Source organism: Carassius gibelio, chromosome B10, assembly GCF_023724105.1.
Source record: "Carassius gibelio isolate Cgi1373 ecotype wild population from Czech Republic chromosome B10, carGib1.2-hapl.c, whole genome shotgun sequence".
In the NCBI taxonomy this organism is placed as follows: Eukaryota; Metazoa; Chordata; class Actinopteri; order Cypriniformes; family Cyprinidae; genus Carassius; species Carassius gibelio.
The window spans coordinates 18,055,028-18,076,375 of NC_068405.1; the positions used below are offsets into that span (position 1 = coordinate 18,055,028).

Below are 21,348 nucleotides of genomic sequence, written 5' to 3' on the forward strand. Positions count from 1 at the left end.
ATCTATAGTGGGCAATGGTCAACAACCTAATAATATAATCGATTAACTATGCATAAAAACCTTTCTGTTTACTTAATTAACAGATATGGGGGTGATGCCATAACATATTTTTTATACGTTTATATTTCATGTGAATAAAAACATTGCAGTTGGGCTACTAATAACACTGTCATTGTACAGAAAAAGAGCAAAGCTGTTTACACTATGAAATTATTATCTTATAGATTCGTACACACATTCGCACTTTGTTGTTTCTGACTACGGAATTTGCCAGAAAGAGGTATTCAGTCAGCGAGCGAGTGAATAAAACATTTTTTTTTTTTTTTAGCATAGCGATGAATCATCTGAACACCTCTGATTGGTCATTGCATTCATAAGCACTACAGCATCATGTGTGATTGGTTAAAATGAGCAGTGCTGTAAAATGTGTCTGTATTTGGCTAAGCACCAGCTAGCGAACAATTCAGCAGCTGATGATATGACACGCTTAACAATTTAATCATGCTGATGTGATTGTATTAAATATAGAAAATAATGCTGTGCTGTATTAAAGCTTTAATCAGAATAAAATGTATATTAAAAGCCAACAGAAGCAGTAGCATTTACAAACAACAGCGAATCTAAAAGTATGAGACAGTAAGAATCAAACATACCATTAAGAGCCGTGCTTTGACAGGTTCTGTGCGATCCTATTCATTAATTCTCTGTGTCTCAATCTGGCTTAAATTGATAAGCAATATAGAGGACGTCATTGTTTACTATACAACCATAGCACATCATGAACTTGAGGGGCGGGATGTTTAAATGCATTCTAGAGGTGGTTTAGTGAATCACAACACACTGAGCCATCTGACCAATCTCAGTCCATTGCGTATTTCTGAGGGAGGGACTAATCAAGGCTTTTTTTCTTCATAATAAGTACTTAGGACTCATTTTCAGCTTTTCTGTGAACAGTTCACTCTGGTAATTATAGTCAGTGCAGAAAGAGGCCGACAATGGACATCATTTCGTTCGCTGTGATTTCTGACGTTACCTATGCAAACAGCTCTAAATTGTGCTGCAATACTCTCACCACTGAATGACAATTTGCCATCTGCTAGCCCAGCCTGACAGTTATCTATCAGCAGTACCATAAAATTCAGGCTCCTCCTCTCGACGAGGTGCTCGCTGAATAAACAGTTTTGATGTGGGCCTTCATGAGGCAAGCTGATTATTCATGTCAAGCACCTGTGGCTCTTGATCAAATTTTTCTGTTGCAGGCAGAGCAGTGGGATGAGTTCTCCCAGTCGTCAGTGTACACGTTGTCTTCTTCTCATATCCTGAAGTCAGGATTTATATGTATTTTTAATTTACAGAATTTTTTTTATCTTTTCTTTTCGTTGGCTTATCTTTCCTTGAAGGGACTTCGCTGAGAACCACGTTGAGTTCTTGAATTATTCCTCTCTGAAGACCTGCACCGAGCTCACAGTGCTGTAAGTGTTTTTACTTGTATTTACCCTCAGCTAAAATCCACTGTAACTTTCATTGTTTTACATGATGGCTATACATATATTGATGCCAGCATCACAATTTAAAATGGCAACATGGCAGTGAGTTTCATTTAATAGTAAATTTAATTGAATGTAGTACAAATGTCTGTTTTAGTTTACGATGTCGATTTTGGATCTCAGACATGTTTTTTTTTTTATCCTCAGTTTAATATTTCTAAAAAAAGGAAATGCTTTTTCTTGGTTGGTCATCAGCATGTGAGGTTATGTCTGCATGTGTCTTTTACAAGTGAAGAACCATGCTTGATTCCCTTGTAGAGAATGAAGTCTAGCATGTGTTGAAATCATCTTAATTAAATTTTTTTGTGCAGCAGTGGAGTAAATTAAACACAGAATAGCTTTTTTTCTTGTTTACTGAACAGTGGTTTTCCTTTTTTAAATTAATTCAATTATAATACAAATTTCATTAGGGATAAAAATGCCTCTCTTATGATTTAAACTTTAGGGAGCCCTTTTTACTGTAACCCTTAAATTTAATTAATATTTATTTTTTATATAATAAACACTCAACTTAAAAATTTAATACAAAAATTTAAATTGCACATAATGCAGATTTTAAATTAACTTCTAAATTATAAAAACTTTTATTTGTTGTTAAAATATATTCATTTACACAGTGGCTGTCATAACAGATTTATTTAAACATGAATTAAATAATTAAGACATCACTAACAGGTAAAGTAAAATATAGTGAGTATATTAGATGATTACATGAGGCATTTAATGTTCATTCATGTTTTTTTCACCTTAAAACTAGTAGTAACAGAACTCCACGCTGCCGTTTGAACTGAGGTGTTTATAAAGTGATCTGTCTCACCACATCAAAGACTGTCAAAACAGCATTTGTTATTTTATTTCCTGAAATAAAATGGACAGAATTTGAAAGACGATACTTTGATTCTTATTAAAAGTTACAATATATAAATCTGGAAATTTCCGATGATATTTCACTTGTGCAGTGGTAAAACAATGCCACATTAGTTCAGTGCACATGTACCTAATCTAAAGAACCGTAGCAGAACTTTTCAGTATGAATACATGTACCGTTACACCCCTGCAATTCATATTTGTTTTTAAATTAATTTAAAGACCTATTAAATATATATATATATATATATATATATATATATATATATATATATATATATATATATATATATACGTTTGAACGTCTTACCAACAAACATACACTTGTTCACATCCTTCTCTTCACTCTCTGAGGCAGAAGTCTCCGAACTCATCCTTTCTAATAATCCTGCTACTACTACCCTACCGCTTGATCCTATTCCATCTCATCTCCTTCAAGCCATTTCTCCTGCAGTTGTTCCTGCACTCACTCACATCATTAACACATCACTTCACACTGGTGTTTTAGACAGGCTTGTATAACTGCACTACTTAAGAAACCCAGCCTTAACCCATCTCTTTTAGAGAACTACAGACCAGTTTTCCTTTTTCTTTTCATTGCAAAAACACTTGAACGAGCAGTGTTCAACCAACTCTCTACCTTTCTCACACAGAACATCCTCCTCGAAAGCAACTAGTCTGGTTTCGGAAGTAGACATTTAACTGAGACTGCATTGCTCTCAGTTTTTAAAGGCCTAAAACTGGCGAGAGCAGATTCCAAATCTTCAATACTTATCTTGCAGTAATGGATCTGTCTGCTGCTTTTGACACGGTTAACCAGCAGATCCTCCTGTCAACCCTATTGGCAAAGGGCATCTCAGGAACCACACTCCAGTAGTTTGAGTCTTATCTCTCAGATAGGTCTTTCAAGATATCTTGGAGCGGTGAGGTGTCCAAGTCACAACATTTAACTACTGGGGTGCCTCAGGGCTCAGATCTTGGACCACTTCTCTTCTCTGTCTACATGGCATCACTATGTTCTGTCATTCAGAAACATGGCTTTTCATACCGCTGCAATGCTGATGACACTCAACTCTACCTCTCATTGCATCCTGATGATCCGACGATATCTGCTTGCATCTCAGATTGTCTAACAGACATTTCTTGCTAGATGAAGGACCATCACCTTCAACTCAACCTTGCCAAGACAGAACTGCTTGTGGTTCCATCAAGCTCATAATTTCATCACAATTTCACCATGCAGTTAAACACTTCTCCTTCAAAAACAGCCAGAAACCTTGGAGTTATGATTGGTAATCAGCTGACTTTCTCAGACCACATTGTTAAAACTTCCTGTTCCTGCAGATTTACTTTAATCAACATCAAGAAGATCAGGCCCTTTCTTTCGGAACATGCTTCACAACTCCTTGTTCAAGCTCTTGTTCTGTCCAGGCTGGAATATTGCAATGCTCTTTTGGCAGGTCTTCCAGCCAGTTCTATCAAACCTTTCCAATTAATCCAGAACCTGGCAGAAAGATTAGTGTTTAACAAGCCGAAAAAAATGCATGTCACACCTCTGTTTATTAATTTGCACTGGCTAACAATAGCTGCTCGCATAAAATTCAGGACATTAATGTTTGCCTACAAATCCACCACTGGCTCTGCACCCCTTTACCTAACTTAATTACTTCAGACTTATGTGACCTCTAGAAGCTTGCATTCTGCAAGTGAACATAGCTTTGTTGGGCCATCCCAAAGAAGCACAAAATCACTTTTAAATTAAATGTTCCCTCCCGGTGGAATGACCTGCCTATCTCAATCCAAGCAGCTAAGTCCTTAGCCATCTTCAAGAATTGGCTAAAAACATCTCTTCCATCTTTATTTGACTCTCTAACTGGAGCACTCTCTGTTCTAATTCTATTCTTTATCAAAATAAAAAACTCTCCCCTTTAGACTTGCACTCTATTTATTTACTGCTTGCTTTCTTAAAAAAAAAAAAAACGAACACTTGCTTCTCTAATCTTCTTTTCTTTTTTATTTATTATATAATTAGCAAAAGCAAAAAAGCCTCTAACACTAGCTTGCTCTATTCTTTTTCTATTGTATTTGTTTTCTTTTTATTTATGTAATTAAAAAAACCTTACAACATTTAATGCATTAAGCTAACTGATACTTGTTATAACACTTGACATTCACTATTATTCACTGTTAACGAAGCGTTTTCCCTGAGCAAATTCCTAATTTGCTGCTTACTAATAGTTAATATGGTAGTTGTTAAGTTTAGTTATGGGGTAGGATTAAAGGATCGAAAATATGGTCATGCAACGTAAGGCATTAATTTGTGGTTTATAAGTACTGATAAACAACCAATATTCTAGTAATATGCAGCAACTAGTTAATAGTGAGTATTGGTCCCTAAAATGAAGCGTTACCATGATGTTTGATACAACTGATATTACTTGAAGAAAAGCTATAGAGCTGCCATAGTCTTGATTTCCTCCTAAAACTGTTGAAGTTGAAAGCAGAAAGGGTCCCAGGAATGGTGTGAAGACAGAACGATTCTGTCAGTGTTCTGCGGACAGACCGACATCTCTGAAACTGACAACAATACCCCTTCCAGACGTTTCGCAAGGTTCTATTAGTTTATTTAGACGTGCCTTTCTCTATTGTAATAGATGTGGGGAAGTGTCAGACATATCTTAAATGAGACTTTCATGGCAAGATGGGTATCTCTGCAAATAGGGTCAGCTTGCCCTTGCTGGAAAAATAAGCTGGAGAAAGCGGTAAGATTTCGTTATCATCTGGCTGTTTCACAGGCCAGTGGTGTAGTTTAGTCTCATTGGAAAGTAACATTAATTTTGTTCTCTCATAATTTTTTATGCCCAGATCACTGCATGACAATAAAATCAAGATCCTTCCAGAAAACACCTTTCATTCTCTTGGATCTTTGGTTGAACTGTGAGTACTGTGGCACATAATCTGGAGAGGATGTGAAATCTTATGATTTGAAAGTGATAACTTTGTTTAAATGTTATGCACTGACATCATAATTGAGATCTCTTTCTATGCACATTTATTTCGCTTATCTAAATGATGTATTTGTTTCTTCTTCTAAATTTTTTTATTTACAGAGATTTGTCTTGCAACAGAATTTCCGATCTTCCTAAAAACACTTTCAGGAGTTTACAATATCTGCAGAAACTGTGAGTCATGCACATATCAGTCACATCTTTATTTCAAAAGTGTTGAATACACCACAATACTTTGAAACAAAGGGATATCTCACCCCAAAATGAAAAATTCTGTCATTCTTTTACCCTCATGTCCTTCCAAGCCTGTGTGTTGTTACTTCTTCCATGAAACAAACAAGTCTACATTTGAGAGCTGTCAACCTCCCAAAATAAAGCACAATAAAAGTATTATAGCTGTATTAAAACCTCACCAAAGCCCATTTGTAGCATACATCTGCATTTAGATAAAAAATGGTGTGTTGACGTTATTGATGCCAAAAAACTGATGGTCTTCAGAAGACTTTGAATTTAGCAGATTAGTGTTTCATGTCCTTTTTTAACCTTAAAAAATTGTGTTTAAAGAAAAACAGATTTGGAATTTGACCAGGAAATAATCAGAATGAACCTTTTTGGCTGACATATTCCATTTGACTTTGCAGGAACATATCCCATAATCCTTCACTCCATATTCATGCCAGCTACTTCGATCACCTAGTCCAACTCCAGTCTCTGTAAGTATCAACACTGCATGACCTGCCTTTCAAAAGAATGCCTTTTAAGACCCTATTAGTAGGTGTTACATGAAATACAACATTCATGTGCGTTTAACAGAAGTCTGGAGGGCATTGAGATTCCTAAAATATCCACCAAGATGTTTCTTCCCATGGGGAACTTGTCCCACATGTACGTACTTCTCATTGTGTGGTCTGCTTATTAAACTACATAAGTAGGACGCTCAGCTTGTAATGTGTTATTTGTGCATTTTTTTTGTCTTTTTTTTATTTATTTTATTTTTTAGATATTTTAAGGATTTTCAGTATTGTTCCTATGCCCCACATGTACGGAAATGTAAACCTAATACAGATGGCATTTCATCAGTGGAAGACCTGTTAGCCAGCCATGTTCTGCGGGTGTCCGTCTGGGTTATGGCCTTCATCACCTGCTTCGGGAATCTCTTTGTTATCGGAATGCGCTCCTTCATTAGAGCAGAGAACAACCTGCATGCAGCCTGCATCAAAGTCCTGTGTTGTAAGTACAGCTGAAACTGTTGGTAATTTTGATTAATAAATACATCAAATGCAAAAACAATAATATACATAGGAAGATAATGATCTCAGATGATGCCAGTCTTGGATTAAAATACAAAATTGTCAGATACTAACCTTATATTGTAGACATAAGTTACACAATGCTATCTAGCCATGCAACCTGTATTCCCTTATAGCTACTACAACCAAATGGATACAACTCTGACAAATAACAGATTACTTCTTGAGTGTATCAGGGAATATATACACTTTTTGCAAAACCGCTTTTCACAATATGCATTGTGAAAAGCACTATCCAAATAAAATTGAAATTAACTGAATGAACTTCATTACAGATCAGTCTAGTTTTTGTTCTGTAAACTTGTATATTTAATAATAATAACTTTAATAATAACACAGATGCATGCACTCACACTGTCATCTGTCTGTAACGGTATCATAAAAGTCCACATGGCCAGATTTGGAATAACTCCCAAAAAGTTTGGCTAGACATTCTGCCAGCAAAAAAGATAGATAGAAAGAAAAATTCTTGGAGAGAAACTATGCCCAGATATGCAGCGTCCATGAATGGGGGGGATTAGTGGAAAAGCCAAGGGTAACAATAGGTAAAGGAATTTATCTGTATAGTGGATGCTGACAATAGTTAAGCCTATTATGATATGGATTGCTTTTGTGTCCGTTTGTATACAGTACTTGTGCATGTTTGATTGTTTGGTCTTCAGCATTAATGCATGGCATCTGTAATCCTATTAAGAAAGTGACAGTTCGTTCGTCTTCATAAGCTATCTTATTTTTTGAACATTATATCTATTTTGGAACTTATTTAAAGGATAAAGTTACAGAAAGTTCCACAGTCCGATCACTTCCTGATGTACCGAAAAATAAGCACATCTACTAATGCTTAATCTGTGGCAGATGTAGTTCTCCAAACATCAAGATAAGGACACGGATAGGTTATTGGGTTTATTTTTTTGATACTACATTTTTATCATTTGTATATTATTCTTAGTAATAAAACAATGTAATAAATTAATAAATATATAATAAAAAAATATTATAAATCTTTAAACTTTTTTTAAAAATCAATGTAAGAATTCTGACTTAATGTTAGCTAAAGACTAAGACTTTTAATTTATTGTATTACAGCATATTTTTGTTATTAATTAATTATTTTTTACATATAATACATTCAATTAAAAAGTGTATAGGAGTGCAATGAATTAGATTTGATATTAATTTGATTTATGCAACTTTTTATTGTCCATATTAATTATTAATTTATTGAATATAATTAAATTGTAAGTACAGTATGCAGACAAAATAATGAAATGATTGTCCTGTTGAGCTGCAGGAACTACTCTCTTCCTAAGACGTGTCAGGTAAAGGTCATTGTGATCACAGAGGGATGTTATTAGCTGGTGTCACATTCACAGTTCACAGTCTCTGCACAGTCTGCTTGTTCTGCTAATCTCAGCCGCTTCACTGTGTTCAGTGGGAACAGGAGCTTGGCCTTTACCGTTGACTGTTTGCTGACATGAATGCTCACCTTCGCTAAGCTGTCAGAATCAAAGATCGCCTGCTACCACGGATGGTGTTTCCATTGTCTGGCTCCGATTCATGATGTACTCTTTCAAACTATAATGAACAAGAATGCATTTATATATTATTCATATGAAACATGTTCTCTTTTCTCATAAGCTTTGGTGACAGCTGCGGTTTTCCTAAATTGCGTGTATGACTTGTGGGCGAACCAGAAAATGAGCAGTTATTAAATATTTCACACCTCAGAATAGAAAGGCCTAAAATAAACTGGCAAGGAGCTTCACGCCACTTCTGGTAACACTGAGTTTGTTTTTGTATTGGTAATGAGGAACAGAATTTGCACTGTCAAGATTAATATCCATTACATTAATTTATACAGCAGGGCCTAGTCACTACTGATTTAAATCAATTTAATTAGTCTGTGACTAGTGAGTAAAACAAAAACCAACATGTAGCCACTTGACGGTATACAGACATAGCAATTTCACAATCAGTACAAATGCTGACTTTCATTGTAAAGTTATGAAATGAAGATTGAAGGACTTGGATGAGGAACAAACAAAGCCATCTTACTGTGTGGCACATATTTAAACAGATAACACATTATATTTATGTGTAGAAGCAAACTGTTTTTTTTTTTAATTTGTGCTAAGCACTCTATCACATGCCTGGGGATCTCTGTCAGTGTTTTGATCCTTCACTTTAATGTTTTCCAGTTGCTGACTGTCTGATGGGAGTCTATCTTTTCTTCCTGGGGATATTTGATGTGAAATTTCGGGGCGAATATAACCGGAATGCTCTGATCTGGATGGATAGCGTGGAATGCCGAACGATTGGCTTTCTTGCCATGCTCTCCTCTGAAGTATCTGTTCTCCTCCTCACCTACTTGACACTAGAGAAGTTCCTAGTCATCGTCTTCCCGTTTAGCCATCTGCGGCCTGGGAAGCTGCAGACAGTGTTGGCTCTGGCCTTCATCTGGATTCTAGGATTCGCCATAGCAGCTGTTCCCTTGCTAAATGAAGACCTGTTTGGGAACTATTATGGGCGAAATGGAGTTTGTTTTCCTCTGCACTCTGATAGGCTGGAGAAACCAACAGCCAAAGGATACTCCACAGGAATATTTCTAGGTTCGAATCATTTCACAAATTTGATGTTTGCTAATGTGTTTTTCATGTATTTAGTAATTTTAATTATTCTATGAATGTAAAATATACTTCCAGTCAAAGTTTGAAATAATTAAGATTTTTTTGTTGTTGTTTTTTAAGTCTCTTATACTCTCTTATACGCAGCTGAATTTGTTTAATCAAAATATTTTGAAGCATCAAGAATTTGAATATATTTTATAATGTAATTCTTTCCTTTGACAGCAAGATTTTCAGCTGTCATTACTGCCAGTGTTCAGAGTCACATGAGCCTTCAGAAATCATGTTCTCATCATAATCAGCAATCATAATATGCTGATTTGGTACACATTTCTTATTGTTGTCACTGTTGCTGTCAGTTGTGTTGCTCAATATTTTTGTGGCTTTACTGTGATGCATTACAATTCAAAAGTTTTGTTTGTTTGTTTTTGTAAGAAATTAATACTTTTATTCAGAAAGAATGCATAAAATTGTTAAAAAAGTGACAGTAAAAAAATTACAATATTACAAAAGATTCAAATAAGCCATTCTTTTAAACTTGTAGTTCATGAAACCATAGGGATGTCTAGTCACCTAAATTGATAATCCACAATTCAATCATGCACATCCTGAAATATTTGTCTGTTATGTATTTACAGGTCTTAATCTGGTGGCGTTTTTGGTGATTGTCATTTCCTACTCCAGCATGTTCTGTTCCATTTATAAAACCGGCATCAATGCCACAGATGTGCGCAGTCGGCTACACAAAGATGTGGCCGTGGCCAACCGCTTTTTCTTTATTGTGTTCTCTGATGCCCTCTGCTGGATACCCATATTTTTGGTCAAAACACTCTCTCTGCTAAAAGTTGAGATTCCAGGTATGTTATCTGTATATCCTCTGGTGGAACTATTACTTATTCATTTTTAATTTTTTAAACATGCAAGTTTCTTGATCAGTATTTCAATACATTTGCATTTTGCACTTTGACCTCTGTTGTGCTGGAAAACACTAGTTAAATAGTTTTTACAGAAAATATTGTTCATGAATACTGATTGTGAATAATGTATAGTGCAATAATGGGGGCTAGCTAAGACTGGGATTAGACATTTTGCACTGATCTTCAGCCCTGTAACATTTTGGTATTTATCAAAAATGATATGAGTTAAGTTTCCAAATTAAATGAATTTCAGTGTTTTTTGTTGTTTGTATGCACAAATGGAAAACAAATTCATTTTTGTAAAAATGATCCAGCTATCTCTGTCTCAGTGTATTACAGATGTTAAGATTATCAGTACAGTCAGCTTTTCTGTTGTTAACATGAATGCCCTATGTATATCTCTGCAGGGACAATAAACTCCTGGGTGGTGATATTCATTCTTCCAATCAACAGCGCTCTTAACCCCATCCTCTACACCCTGACCACCAGCTTCTTCAGAGAGCAGGTGGAGCTTCTCCTTTGCCAATGGCAGCGGCGCTCTTTGTCAAAGAAAGTCCGTAAGAGTCTCACCAGCTCCACCATCTACATGGAGCCCTTTCGCAATGCAGAATACCCTGCAAAAATTTCCTTGCCACGACTGTCTTTGACAAACATGGATAACCAATATGGGTGAAAGAGTCAATGAGTAAATGGTTTTATACTGTAGCCTATCATAATCATTATCTGTGTTCAGACAGGAGAATGACAGTCTTTGCTGAAACAGTTTAGTTGAAGAATGGAACTGTGATTCTTGCCGTTTTGGTTCCAGTATATAGTGCTCTTTTTAGACACATGACTCTAGCTTCACTGTTTTCTCCATTAGGAGAAGTATTTTTGATCACTTTAGCTAGACGAGAGCCTCAGACCCCTCCAGCGTCCATTTCCTTCCTAAACGCCATGTCTGGCTCACAGCCCCTGAGCTGGGCTTGTTGTTTGTCTCAAAAGCTTTACAAGAAGAAAATCAATGACTACAAAACGCAATGCACAAGACTGTCAGTATTTACTGCAGAGCACATCTGAGAGGGATCCAAAGAACTTTATAGTATTATTTACATGAAGGGCATTTGTTTTATGGAAATGTTTCGATATGTGGTTTTGAGGTTGAATTTGAGAAGTTATTTGTAATATACAGCAAAGTTTTTTTTATATATATATATTTGTTCTGCCATTTCACAGAAAAGAAACATTAAATGGAATGCCTCAAAGTTGTTTGGTCAACAAAGTAAATCATTCCTGACTGAACAGAAGCATGCAAACAAGATAAAGTGGTGCATATCATTCAGTTATTTTTTTTTCTTTTTTATATTTTTTTTACAATGATGCGAAAGCATTTTATTTTTATACTCATGCAGACTATTTATAAGTTAGATTTTTGGAGATATGTGAACAAATATTCAAAGTCAGATTTAACAATTTAACAAGCAATACATAATTGAAAATCTGCAGAAGTTCATCAACCAGTGACACTAGTGAGCCAAGGATATCCTTGTACACTGAAACAAATGATATTACATTTTCATAAGGTAACTTTTTTTCTTTTAAGGTAAGTGGTTGCAAACAATTTATTTTAGCTACATTAAAAAAAATGTCTATGTTGAAAGTTAGTCAACTAAATGTATTTAAATGTAGCTAAAATAAATTTATTGCAACCACTTTCCTTAAAAGAAAAAAGTCACAATGACACAGAGATTTTAAAATCTTAGTAAAAAAGCATGTTGATTGTTTATAATTTATCATGAATGAGTGATCTTTGTCAAATTCTCATGTTTGTTTTTTTCATAATGTATATCACACAAACAGCTTACACTGCTGGTCAATAGTTTTTTTTAATGTTTTTGAAATAAGTCTCTAATGCTCCCCAAGGCTTATTGTTATTTGCACATGATCCAAATAAGCACCAAAACCTGTTTTTGGTATTGATTATAATAAAAACCATTATTAATAATTGAGAAACAATGGCAGCCTAATTGATAACAGACACAAAATAGTATTTTGAAAATGAAACAATAATTTATCGCAGTCTTGAATTTTTGATCAAATAAATACAGCCTTGTGGGCATAAGACTTATTTGAAAAAATGTTTCAAACTTTTGACTGGTAGAATATACATTTTTGCTTATGTAAAGTCGGTGCTGTGAACATTCTGATTATCAGTTGTGTACCGTTTGTACTACGCAATTAAATTACATCATGTTTTCAAAATGGGAGCAACTTGAGGAGAAACTCCAATTCGCAGTTTTAATGAAATTGTGCTCTTTTAAAGGTAGACTCCATTAAAATATTACATTTGATGCTTTTTGTCTGGGTTGTTTGCCACTGTGCACCTGTCAGTATCCAGCAGCATCCATCCAGCCGCTCCAGAACCTAATGGATGGAAGGAAACAGATGGGCTTGCTTCTGAGCCAATCAGCGATCTCCATTTATCTCCTTTGGAAAATATCTACGCTCTGATTGGTCACCAAGGGCGGAGCTGCGCCATCCTCAGCGGCCGTCTTTTTCTGTCAGTCGATGCGAGGAGACGCGAGACCAATGAAGTGAAATTGAATTGAGCGACGACGTTTGGATAAAGATATGACCATATAAACTGCTATACACGAACACACAAGGTATTCTGTTTTTTGCTCGATGCTTTTACGGTGTGAAATGTAATCGTGTTTTTATTCCAGTGCGCCTTCATTTGTGAAACCGCCTAAAATTGACGAAGAAGGCGTGAGGAAGGCCAAACCACCAGCACAGATTGTGTTTGTTTGTCTGTTGTTGATAACAAACACGACAAAACAGATTTGGCTTATAACATTGTCACTTGGATAATTACCTTACAAATATCTTTTGCTCTCTAAAATGATTGGCATAGGTGTTCTGGGTTCACGAAGCGGAATAAATGTAATTTACATGTAGCTGTAATGGAGATAGATCTCTGCGGTGATTATGACAACAATGTAATAGTGGCTGGCTGTGCTCAAAACCGAGTGTGCTGCCTATCTGGACGATGTTTGTGGGCAGCACGGCGTGTGCAGCTTTTGTCAAAGATACGCTGAAATTCCGCGCGTAATGTAAATATTTAAGAAATGTGGTTTACTTAGGCAGTTGACGCGCTTTTGAGACACATCTTATGACACAGATCATCACGATCAAGCATCACCGATATTATATTTTACCTTCAGGAACAAAAATGGGATGATTTTTTATTCTGCATGGCAGCAATCGCCTCCTTTGTCTAAACAAGGTAGGTCGTGACAGACCCCCCCCCCCCCCCATTATTTAATTATTAATTATTAAGTAGGAATATGTAAAATCTGTGGAGCACCCTGAAGTTTTGCGTTAGCAATTGCATTAGCGTTCTTTCATTTGTGCAGATCAATTTATTGACGTGCAATATATGTGACATGGATGTTACGATCATGAATAATTATATTCCGATTATATTTACTGATGCAAATTTAATTAACAGAGACTTTAGATGCAAATCTGTTTTATTTACGTGAAAAAGTAACCCTGAACATCAATCATTCAAAATCTATATAAAAATATTTATTTTTTAAAAGGTCAAACAAAGAAAACAAAAACATGTTTATATATATATATATATATATTATTATTATTATTAATTTTTTTTTTTTTTTTGTTACCGTATGCCAGGTTGCTGCTACTGCAGTTGTTTCGATACTCATAGGTTCCAGGAAGAATTGTGGGCACAAACAGCTTTTGCATCTATGCTTTATTCATTACGTTTAGTTCAGACAAAAGCAGGCAGCCGGCATTGCTCAGTTCATTGCTGTGAACCATGTGTGTGCTTGCTTGAGGGTTTGTAAATATTTACATTCAGTTGCTGAAGCCATTTGTGAATGCATTTCATTTTGCTTGCAATGTTTTGCTAATCATTCTAATAATCTGTATTGTAATGTATACTGGTCCAATGTGAAGAAAGCTTGCATAGGTCTGTCAAATAGTCCCTTTAGGAGGCACTCAGCTGTGGGTTTGTTTGTGAGTGTGGGCGAATTTATCATTGATGGTTTGATGTTGTAATTTAGTCTTGCGGCTCATATCCTGCTTTACAATCAGTGAAGAGAATTTTGGTTTTATTTTTACAGTACAAGTCATATAATTGTAAATTAAAGGATGCATTTTAGCCAGTATGATAGTTTGACTTATAAATCTTTAAAAACATATTTGCATTGTCTTGATGTGTTTAGGTTTAGGACAAAGAAATGCTTTCTGGATCAGAACTTGCAATACCTGAAGACTGTTGATCATTTTGGGCTTAAATGTGCTTTGTATCTTTTTTTTCTATGAACTTCAAATTTCCTGTTTGCTTTATATATTGTTAGAATGTTATTTAAAATATAAACAACAGTTATGACACCAATTTGTTCACATAAATAAGTGTGATGTCCTTCAGGAAATGCAATCTAATTGTTTTACATTCTTTCTGTAGTGCTTCAGAAGAACACACATTTCACAGTTACTGAGAGATCTGACTGAATGTGTGATGCGCAGCCCACTTAGACATTATATAATCGTAGAGCGATGGTCTTGGTTATTGTGTCTACTGTGTAGTGGGTGCTTATGGGATTTTATATAACAGCTTCTGGCAGGTAGTTTTTAGAAACATAAGTTAGATGTGTGCATTTGAGTCAAGCCGAAATGCTATGGTGACTCATTTTTAGTCAAGAGCTTTTCATTGTTCAGCTGCTGTTGCCATATTGTGAACTGTATGTCTCTCCTCTCAATCTGGCTTTTTTTTTTTTTTTTTTACTCAAGTCATGAATTATTAACTGGGGAGTAAGAGCTGCAAAAAAGGAACATAGCGATAGCAACACTGCATTCTTTTTTTTTATCTCTATCTCCATCCATTTTCACATCGAATAGTTTATCTTTTTGTGATGTTTCTCAATCTAATAAGCAATGAGAGAGATGCACAGTTGCAACCCTTGTGCTGATCACACATTGTTATCTACATGTTTTCTAGCTCTTTGTGAGCTTTTTAGCCGATGAGTTATCTAATCTTAACAAATTAAATCTCATTGTAAAGTGTGAAGTTGTAATGTGTTTCCATAATCGTTTTAATGCTTTAATATGCTTTATGGTTTAAGCCAATACATTTAATGTAAAGTAATGCTCAAAACTTTTTATTCATCAAATAATCCTGAAAAAAGTGATGTGTTTCTTGACCAGCACATCAGCATTTCAATGAATTCTGAACAACCATGTGAAACTGAAAATTGAACTGAAATTTAGCTTCTTAAAATTTGTTATGGGTGAAGTTATTTGAATAGCATACTTTATTTGCTCAAAAATAAAGAAATAATATTGGGATAAACCCGTGAACTGTACGTCTACTGAACTCTAGAGGGCAGCCTCACGCTTCAGTTAAATCAGTTTTTTTGAGAAAGTTTTGTAATGAATTTTTTTTTTTTTTCAATTTCTTTTTCTTTTCTCTCACGGTTTTTGCCACTTTATAAAATAAAATAAAAAAAGTATATTTTCAACATTAAATCTACAACACCACATAAAAAAAATAAATAAAAAATAAAAATACAAACCAAATCATTAGATCTTCCATCAAGCTTTCATGCCATTTTCACAGTTTCTAAATCACAGTTCTGCTTTTCTTTCAGGGCACCTTTGAACTAAAGAGCTTTTGAAACATGACACTGCTAATGCATAAAATGTTTTGTAAATTGCTGAGAGAGATCAAATCTATAGAAGAGCATTTTAAAGTGCTCAAGTTGAAGAGAAGACAGATGAGTCAGTTACTGTCTATAAAGGATCAGCAAAACAATAAGAAAACAAGACTAAACTAACTTGTCAAAATGTGTAAATATTGACATTTCACTATCTGAAGTCACAGTGTCTCAGAATGGCTTTTTTTGTGTGGACGTCATGTCTATGTGGCATCACTCTTCTGGCAGATCATTCCTAACTGCCATCTGAGGAATGTGACATCTGAAGATCACTAGCGAGAACATAAACACAGACCCTGGCTTGATGTGGTGATCACCCATGTGTGTGTGCTCCAGTCTGGAGTTCTAGGTTATCTCCAGTAATAATTAGGCTGCACCAATTATGTGTGCTATTTTGGGGTGGGCCTGTGGTATTTGCAGGGTTCTTTGTATTTTTATCTGTGTTACATAAAGATGACACACATTTTTGAGGGATGGGTTGATGAGTTTTCATCATGTTTTCGTCCTGAGGGGAGCTACTCCAAAACAGAAAACAAGACATGAAGGGTCTTGTATGATCCTGCCAGCTAACCTCAGCATTTCCTGTTCACTCACAGTAGAAGGAGACCTAATAGGAAGTCCAATCATTCTTAAGCAGACTTTAACGGAATGATCCAAACAATTTCTATTTTGAAGATTGATTGAATGGAACCAGCAGACGAAGGAAAATGGAATGACACATTCTATGTAAGAATAGTGGAACATAGGCTACTTGCTCTGTGATTGTGACTGGGCCAATCAAAACAGCTCACCATGATCTGTGATATTTTAATGTCTATATGTAAATTGATGGGATTTTTCTCACATTTTGAAATTTTGTATTAGAGTTATGAGTTATTTTTGATTAGTAACAGGCTGTTCATACAGTAGGTCTGTGTTTGACTTTTGTTTCCTGTTTTATGTTTTATTTTTTTATTTTTTTTGTCTGTCTGTTTGTTAGTTTTTAGTTTTTTGCTGGTGTATAGGGCTTTTAGATCTACAACTCTGAGATGGCTGTGAAGGCCCTCGGGAAAAGACGTTGACCCTATTTGGATTTGCATTAAAATGTTGTTTATTAAAGAAAAGGGCTGTTTTGTGTTCTCTCGAGGGAGTGGACAGTCAAAAAGTTTATTTTCCCCTCTTTTTTCTGGACTTTCAGCCGGGGTCACTCAGAGGGAGAGACTGAGAATAAGGTAGTTGTTCCATGCTGACCTTCAAAATGTTACTCTGTAAAGCCAGCAATGCTTTTCAGTGAACAGTGTTTGATAGCTTACTGATATTAAAAGGTGGTCCAAACAAAAGGATTGTATTCGTCTGCTGATATACATAATCCTTGTTTCGTGAACACATGGGAATCAAATCTCGGAGGACACAGTGCCTTGACGACCGTTTCGAAAACACCTTGGATGCAAAACGTAAAACTAATGAATGCAAACGAGAGGTGGGTTATATTTATAGGTTGCTTTCTGTCCTCACAAATGACAAGGTGTCTAAAACACTAAACCTGATTCACATTAAATAAACACAGCCAAACATGCCTCTCCTCCTGTCCTTCCAAAATCTCCACCCTCTCTGTCACATAAGAGGCGTTTCTGTCTTGAGTAATCCAACACCTGCCCCATTCAGGCGTATTACTGTAACTGGCTAAACAGCCTGGACCTGTGAGAGCAGACAGAGAGCATACGCACTCATCCCTCTGATTTACTTCACACTTTAAAGCTCATGTACCTGGTACAGAGAAAAGAGGGACAAGAAAAACCCCACAAAAGAAGAGACAGGCAGAACATAGAGGAGCTTCTCTGGAGAGCCGTACCCATGCTGATCAGTAGCAGGTGAAAGTGGTTCCTCTCTTTGTCATCCGTGTCGGATATGTCCGTGGAGGATGTCTGGAGTGCCGGAGTTGTGGTGGACGATAAACTGGACCCTTGTGAAACCCAGAACCAGGATGGGATTGTTTTGGTCCAGATGGCTAGTCTCTCCATGCATATGTTCGCTCCAGCAGACTTTAAAGGGAAGTTCAGGAAGATCCAGCCGAGAAAAAGACCCACCATCTTCAAAGAAGGTACTGCTCAGGTTTTACTTTGGTAGTCAATCTTGATGTGTTTCTGTACGACACGCGAGACATCACTCGTAATGTGTAATTCAATTAGATCTGTCTTTAATGTCCTGCCAAGTGGTAGACTCCCATCTTTCCCTCACACACAGGACATCAAAATTGTGTTTCTTGTATTTTTTCTAAGTCAGTTAAATGATAGCCTGCAGTTTGTCTCAGTGTGAAAATTTGTGACACAACACAGTGATGTCATGTAATGACTATGTCTAAGACGTTCTGGTAGCCGTGAGCTAGAGATCATCACGCGGGCGGGGAATTTCATTGAAACTTGTGGCTGGTTGTGGTTGTATCGTACCTTTTAATTTTCTTTTCACATTATTAGAGCCAGGTTTTGAGAAGTCATAAAAGGTCACCCACACCCTAAAAGATTTTCATCGTGGAGACAAAGAATGTCTCTTGGGTTGACAAGGACTATTGCCACACAGTTAGTGATCTTAAGGGACTTCTGTTAGGACCGGTGTCTATGTGAGTGATGGGGGAATGGGGGAAGAGTGCATGTTGATGATAGATAGAATCGGGATAAGGAAAGAGATCATATTGGGTTTTAATTAGACCCTCAGAAAATCAGCATCTCGGTTCAGCCGGAACCACAGCTGGGATGATCCGTATGCAGAGCCAACATATAGGAGAAAAGGAAAAGAAAAAACAGTTGATTTTGCTATATATCCACATTGATTGTCATAGCAATACCTGTGTAGATTCACTATTTTTGAGACGCTAGCAATGAGTGTTTTGCCAATTATTGTTTTTCGTGAGAGCATTATCAAAGACATTGTAAACAACACTAAGGTAAAAGTTTACAGTTGGTCATTTATTTTTTTAATTAAAATGTTTTTAAGTATCACTAAGGCTGCATTTATTTGATCAAAAATACAGTAAAATCTGTAATGTTGTGAAATATATTTATAATTTAAAATATCTTTTCTATTTTAATGTATTTTAAAATTGTATTAATTGCTGAATTTTCAACATCATTACTCTTGTCTTCAGTGCCACATGATCCTTAAAAAATCATTCTAATATGTGACCCTGGACCACAAAACCAGTCATAAGTTGCATGGGAATATTTGTAGCAATAGCCAGCATTACATTGTATGGGTCAAAATTATAGATTTCTCTTTTATGGCAAAAATCATTAGGATATTATGCAAAGATCATGTTCCTTGAAGATATTTTGTAAATTTCCCTCTGTAAATATATTAAAACATAATTTTTTATTATTAATATGCATCGCTAAGTACTTCATTAGGACAACTTTAAAGGGGATTTTCTCAATATTAAGATTTTTTTTATTGCACCCTCAGATTCCAGATTTTTCAAATAGTTGTATCTCAGCCCAATATTGTCCCATCCTAACAAACAAAATAATCAGTTGTGCGGCACACATTTTGGTGGAAAGCATACTTTTGTTAGGATTCTTTGACATTTAATAACATTTATCTGAAATAGAATTCTTTTGTACCATTATAAATGTCTTTACTTTTGATCAGCTCACACCCTTTCTGAATAAGATAATTAATAAATAAAAGAAAAATCTTAATGACCTCAAAGCTGTCAATGGTATGCAGTGGGTTAATGAAGTCTTCTTGCCTCAAAATGTGATGTAACTAACAATCATGAATTAAGAAAAATAAAATAAAAAATCTTAAAATCCAGGCAAACATGCATTAACAAAAACCTGTTTAATCAAATGGATTTCATTAGATGGTTTAATGCGTTTTTCCTGTTCTGACTACAAAAAATAGACAGATGTGAATCAAAAATTCTGCCTGTCTCACCAAGGCCTTAGAACAATGAAGAAATACAGTTTATTATGTAAACAGTTGAGGGTTGAGGGATACGTTTTAAACAAAGAAACACTGAGAGAGAACCGAGAGAATCTGGCCATGAAAACTTTGGAGGGAAAGTGGATAGTGGTTTAGAAGTCAGGGTATAATAAACATTTTAGTTGTTTCAAAGGTTTGATTTGTGGTATGATGTATTGTGTTTTATCTAGTGCTGTGTTCTTCTGTCATGTCCTCTTAAAAGCTATAAAAGGGAGTATTTTAAGGGTTTCTGCTGAGTGGACTCCTTTGACCGATTGCTTTTTCAGAGCTGTACTGAACAGGTGTCTCAGATGCCTTTAAGGCCAGGAACCCTCACAGAAGTCTTACTTGACTGTAAATAACTTTTATCAGAGGAAAACCAGCAGAATATAAATAGGGACTTTTTTCACTTAAGAGATTTCTACAGTAGCCTGAATTATTATGTATATTTAATTTATTCCAACTCACGTTGTTGTTCGTGTGTAACAGTGTCTCTCAGTTTTCCTTATTTAATTTTAGCACTTGACCCATCATTGACTCTTACTGGAAAGAGCCCAATTAGATCATGGGTTTTGGAAGGTGGATTGCTCACCAGCACTGACACGGAACTAGTATCAGGGTAACAGGATCCTAGTTGCTGGATAGTTATGAGTCAGTGATCCCTGTGCCAGAGTCTAACAGCTGGCAAAGGCCTCCTGACGCTCTTAATGCTTGGAATTCTGGGGGTTTCTTGTTAAGGTTATCCAAGCATGACTGTTGTGAAGCTCTCGTAGCAGAGAATAATATCATTAGCAGTTTGCTAGCAGCAAAAGTTATGCAGCAAAACAAACACCGGACTCAGCATTTATTTGAACCGTTTTAAGCAGCTATAGTTTTTTTTAGCTTTACCTGTAGGCATGGCCATACATTATTGTCCTGCGTAGCTTTTATAGCAACTCTTTGTTTGGCTTGGTAATTAAACATCACATCTGATTGGCAGATAATTTTACTATGTTTACCATGTTAAAATATCCTTTCAACAGAATATTTTATAGATGAATAAATGAAAAATAAAACAAATGCAAAAGGCAAACAAATGTAAACATAAAGTTCAGTTTTACTTTAGTTGACAATTACTGTTGTAGAGTATAAGGTACTTCTCAAAGTAATAACAATAATTAAAAAAGCTTTTTAAAGTAATATTTTTTTAAGAAAAATCAAAATTTTTCATTCTTATTTTAATTGAAACAGCAAACCTATGTTCTGCAGCACAAAAAGAAACCATTTTAAAATATTAATTAAATGATTCACATTTTTTACATTATGTTATATGCATTCATTTGATTACCACTGTTTTTGGTAATAAATTTATATTAAATCATTAAACAGAAGAATTCATAAAATGTAAAACAGACAACAGATTTCTGAAAAGAAAGT

At 35.5% G+C, this 21,348-nt stretch overlaps 2 protein-coding genes across 10 annotated transcripts in view; both read left to right on the forward strand.

Moving 5' to 3' along the window:
* Positions 1-12,603, forward strand: part of rxfp2a (relaxin family peptide receptor 2a) — a 42,190-nt gene extending 29,587 nt beyond the window's left edge. For all 4 annotated transcript variants that reach the window (XM_052567432.1, XM_052567434.1, XM_052567433.1 and 1 more), the window contains 9 exons: positions 1,401-1,472; positions 5,280-5,351; positions 5,525-5,596; positions 6,064-6,135; positions 6,236-6,307; positions 6,423-6,652; positions 8,931-9,341; positions 9,995-10,213; positions 10,681-12,603. In XM_052567432.1, coding sequence (XP_052423392.1) covers positions 1,401-1,472; positions 5,280-5,351; positions 5,525-5,596; positions 6,064-6,135; positions 6,236-6,307; positions 6,423-6,652; positions 8,931-9,341; positions 9,995-10,213; positions 10,681-10,946 — 1,486 coding nt within the window. In that variant the 3' untranslated portion in view covers positions 10,947-12,603. The remainder of the gene's footprint in view (positions 1-1,400; positions 1,473-5,279; positions 5,352-5,524; positions 5,597-6,063; positions 6,136-6,235; positions 6,308-6,422; positions 6,653-8,930; positions 9,342-9,994; positions 10,214-10,680) is intronic.
* Positions 12,604-12,792: 189 nt separating this feature from the next.
* Positions 12,793-21,348, forward strand: part of fryb (furry homolog b (Drosophila)) — a 54,828-nt gene continuing 46,272 nt past the window's right edge. For 2 of the 6 annotated variants that reach the window (XM_052567438.1, XM_052567437.1), the window contains exon 1: positions 17,703-18,076. In XM_052567438.1, coding sequence (XP_052423398.1) covers positions 17,884-18,076 — 193 coding nt within the window. In that variant the 5' untranslated portion in view covers positions 17,703-17,883. Of the gene's footprint in view, positions 12,919-17,702; positions 18,077-21,348 lie in introns of those variants that run through there. The other 4 variants (XM_052567440.1, XM_052567436.1, XM_052567439.1 and 1 more) reach the window with 4 other exon arrangements.